The sequence below is a fragment of the Oratosquilla oratoria genome, chromosome 19 (assembly GCF_046742065.1).
Source record: "Oratosquilla oratoria isolate Oo_2021 chromosome 19, ASM4674206v1, whole genome shotgun sequence".
NCBI lineage: Eukaryota > Metazoa > Arthropoda > Malacostraca > Stomatopoda > Squillidae > Oratosquilla > Oratosquilla oratoria.
The window spans coordinates 48,999,216-49,001,715 of NC_134795.1; the positions used below are offsets into that span (position 1 = coordinate 48,999,216).

Genomic DNA, 2,500 nt, shown 5'->3' on the forward strand with positions numbered 1-2,500 from the left:
CTTGCAAGTCGCCCATTTTACTAAGTAAGGAATAATAATACGAATATTTCACTTAATAGATGCTCTTAACTGGTTTCAAGTAACATGATTACATCTATCGAATCAATAAATGCATTTGAAGAGTGAAACTACGTTAAGGAAGCAAAAATAAAATTTTCTGATGTTATTAAACTTAGATATTGGTTATGTAGGCTGGAAATATTAAAATATTTATATCAAGTGTGCGGCACAGAGCCGAGTATTTTTCTCCTATGCAGTTGAAGGATCATTTGCAAAAAAGAGATGAAGGATATCATGTGTTTTTATTTTTAAGTGATGCACACATATTTACATGATCTATCAAAAATATACAAATATATTTACAATAGAAAAATTAGGGGGAATAATGCCCGGTAGGAAAGTAAAGAAATCGGGGAGGGAAAATGGGAGAAGGACAGAGAGAAAAGAATTAAGATTAAAGAAAATGGGAAGAAAGACTCAAATACATATACACAAAAAAAGGGGGGGAAGGCTATGCCATCGTGATGAGGAAGCTCAAGATCAACTGGAAAGTAGAAAGGGGTTGACATTCTTATGAAGAGCATTTAAGTGTTTGGTGTCGTCTTCCTTGTTCCTCAACGTTCCACCGACGAACTGGAAACAGAAGCAGCAACATCGCCTTGTCATGTAACATCCAAAATAGATTAATATTTTGAAATCCAAGGCCCTCCTTTCAGTTCAATAAAGTCAATTGGTGATAGGTACAGGAATATTTACAGTTGTCTTTCGAATTTTTAGTGAAAGGTGATTTCCATTAACCTGCCCAAGTCGTAGATTTCATATCTTTCAATGCAAAACAATTTTAATCGCTTAAGGAAAGAACCAGTTCTTAAACCCAGACCTGCTCGACATTTTTCTCACTTCATGCTGATTTCAGGTCTTCTTCCTGCCTCTGTCTTTGTTTAAGATATTTTGAACGCAGTCCTTAGTGTGTGTTGTGGTACTTTTATCTTGTCACAACTAATCCAGAAGCGACAATTAGACCGAATTACCTTGTTTGGTAGAACCAGGGTTTTGACAGTTTCTTGTGTGCACCTCAGATCTCCAAATTTTATAGCAAGAATACTAGAACTTCCTATATTGTTATGAAGGTATCAACACTCGCATTTCCAGTGTCAGAAAATGATGCAGAACTTGCAGCGACTCCCGCGAATAGAAAGACCACCTGAAGTATTTGGATGTTGTAGAAGAAAGATGTAATACTGACAGCCAGATTGGCGAGAAACAAAATCTAATCTGTCCTCCGCCCATCTTTAGCCCGAATTCTCAAGCGTCGATGGCATCAGTTATGTTTGGAGTGCGTGGCTTCAACTTATGTCGCGCTGTCTTTACGGCACTTCATGTCCACTGTTGCCTGAACGTCCGAGGACTCGAACTAAGAATAACTAGACGTGGATCGAGTTTCTGTCCATCTTGCTCATGGGGGTCCGTCGGTGATCGACGACGACAGTGTTCCGGTGAAGTGTGATGAGATGAGTGATGCTCCTCCCTCTACACGAGCAGAAACTCCTGTCTCACGGCGTCGCCTCCACATTGAAAAGCCCCTCTCCAGGCGAGTCGACACACGTCGGGCATTCTCACCAAACCGAGGCGTTCTCGCCAGTTGAGGCGACTTTTACAGTCCCTGGGGCCCGAAGAAACCGCGCGCCAGGAGTCGGGCCCTGACGAAGGGAGGAAGCTCGTCGAAATTCACGTTCCCGAACCCAGGCATTCCCTGGAATCCGTGCATGTTAAGAAAGTCGTCGACCGTTCCTTCGAATCCTGGAATTCCAAGTAACGCATCCGATCCAGTCGCAGGCGGTTCGGTGACTGCTCCAGTCTGGGGTGCCTCGGGAGCTGGCGGTAGGGGGTCTACTGGGAGGACCCCAGGGCCTGGGTGTAGGGGATCTACTGGGAGGACCTCAGGGACTGGCTGCAGGGGCTCTGTTGGGAGGACCTCAGGGACTGGCTGCAGGGGCTGTTCTGGGAAGATTTCTACAGGACCTGGTTGGACGGGCTGTTCTGGAAGGACTTCAGGGACTGGCTGCAGGGGCTGTTCTGGGAAGATTTCTACAGGACCTGGTTGGACGGGCTGTTCTGGGAGGACCACTTCAGGACCCGGCTGATAGGGTTGTTCTGGGAAGATTTCCACAGGACCTGGCTGGACGGGCTGTTCCGGGATGATCTCCACAGGACCTGGCTGCTGGGGTTGTTCTGTAGCAGTGTACTCAATAACTGGCCCCTGGGTTTGTCCGTGATCAGGGATCTGTTGTTGACCAGGATCGGGCAGGAGGATCACTTCTTGGTCAAGTTCCTCAGCCTCTTCGCCGTTATCATAACCGTTTCCGTTCTCCTCGTGGCCGTTCTCCTCGTAGCCGTTCTCTTCCTGTCCGTTCTCCTCGTAGTCGTTCTCCTCGTAGCCGTTCTCCTCGTTGCCGTTCTCTTTTTCAGCACATCCTCCGGAGGCCCCTGGCGTTAGAGC

General features: G+C 46.5%; 1 protein-coding gene across 1 annotated transcript in view; it reads right to left on the bottom strand.

Moving 5' to 3' along the window:
* Positions 1-283: 283 nt before the first annotated feature.
* Positions 284-2,500, bottom strand: part of LOC143035861 (uncharacterized) — a 3,002-nt gene continuing 785 nt past the window's right edge. Inside the window, exon 2 of the mRNA XM_076202954.1 lies at positions 284-2,500. This exon is cut by the window's right edge and continues 349 nt beyond it. Within this exon, the coding sequence (XP_076059069.1) occupies positions 1,655-2,500 (846 nt within the window). The 3' untranslated portion in view covers positions 284-1,654.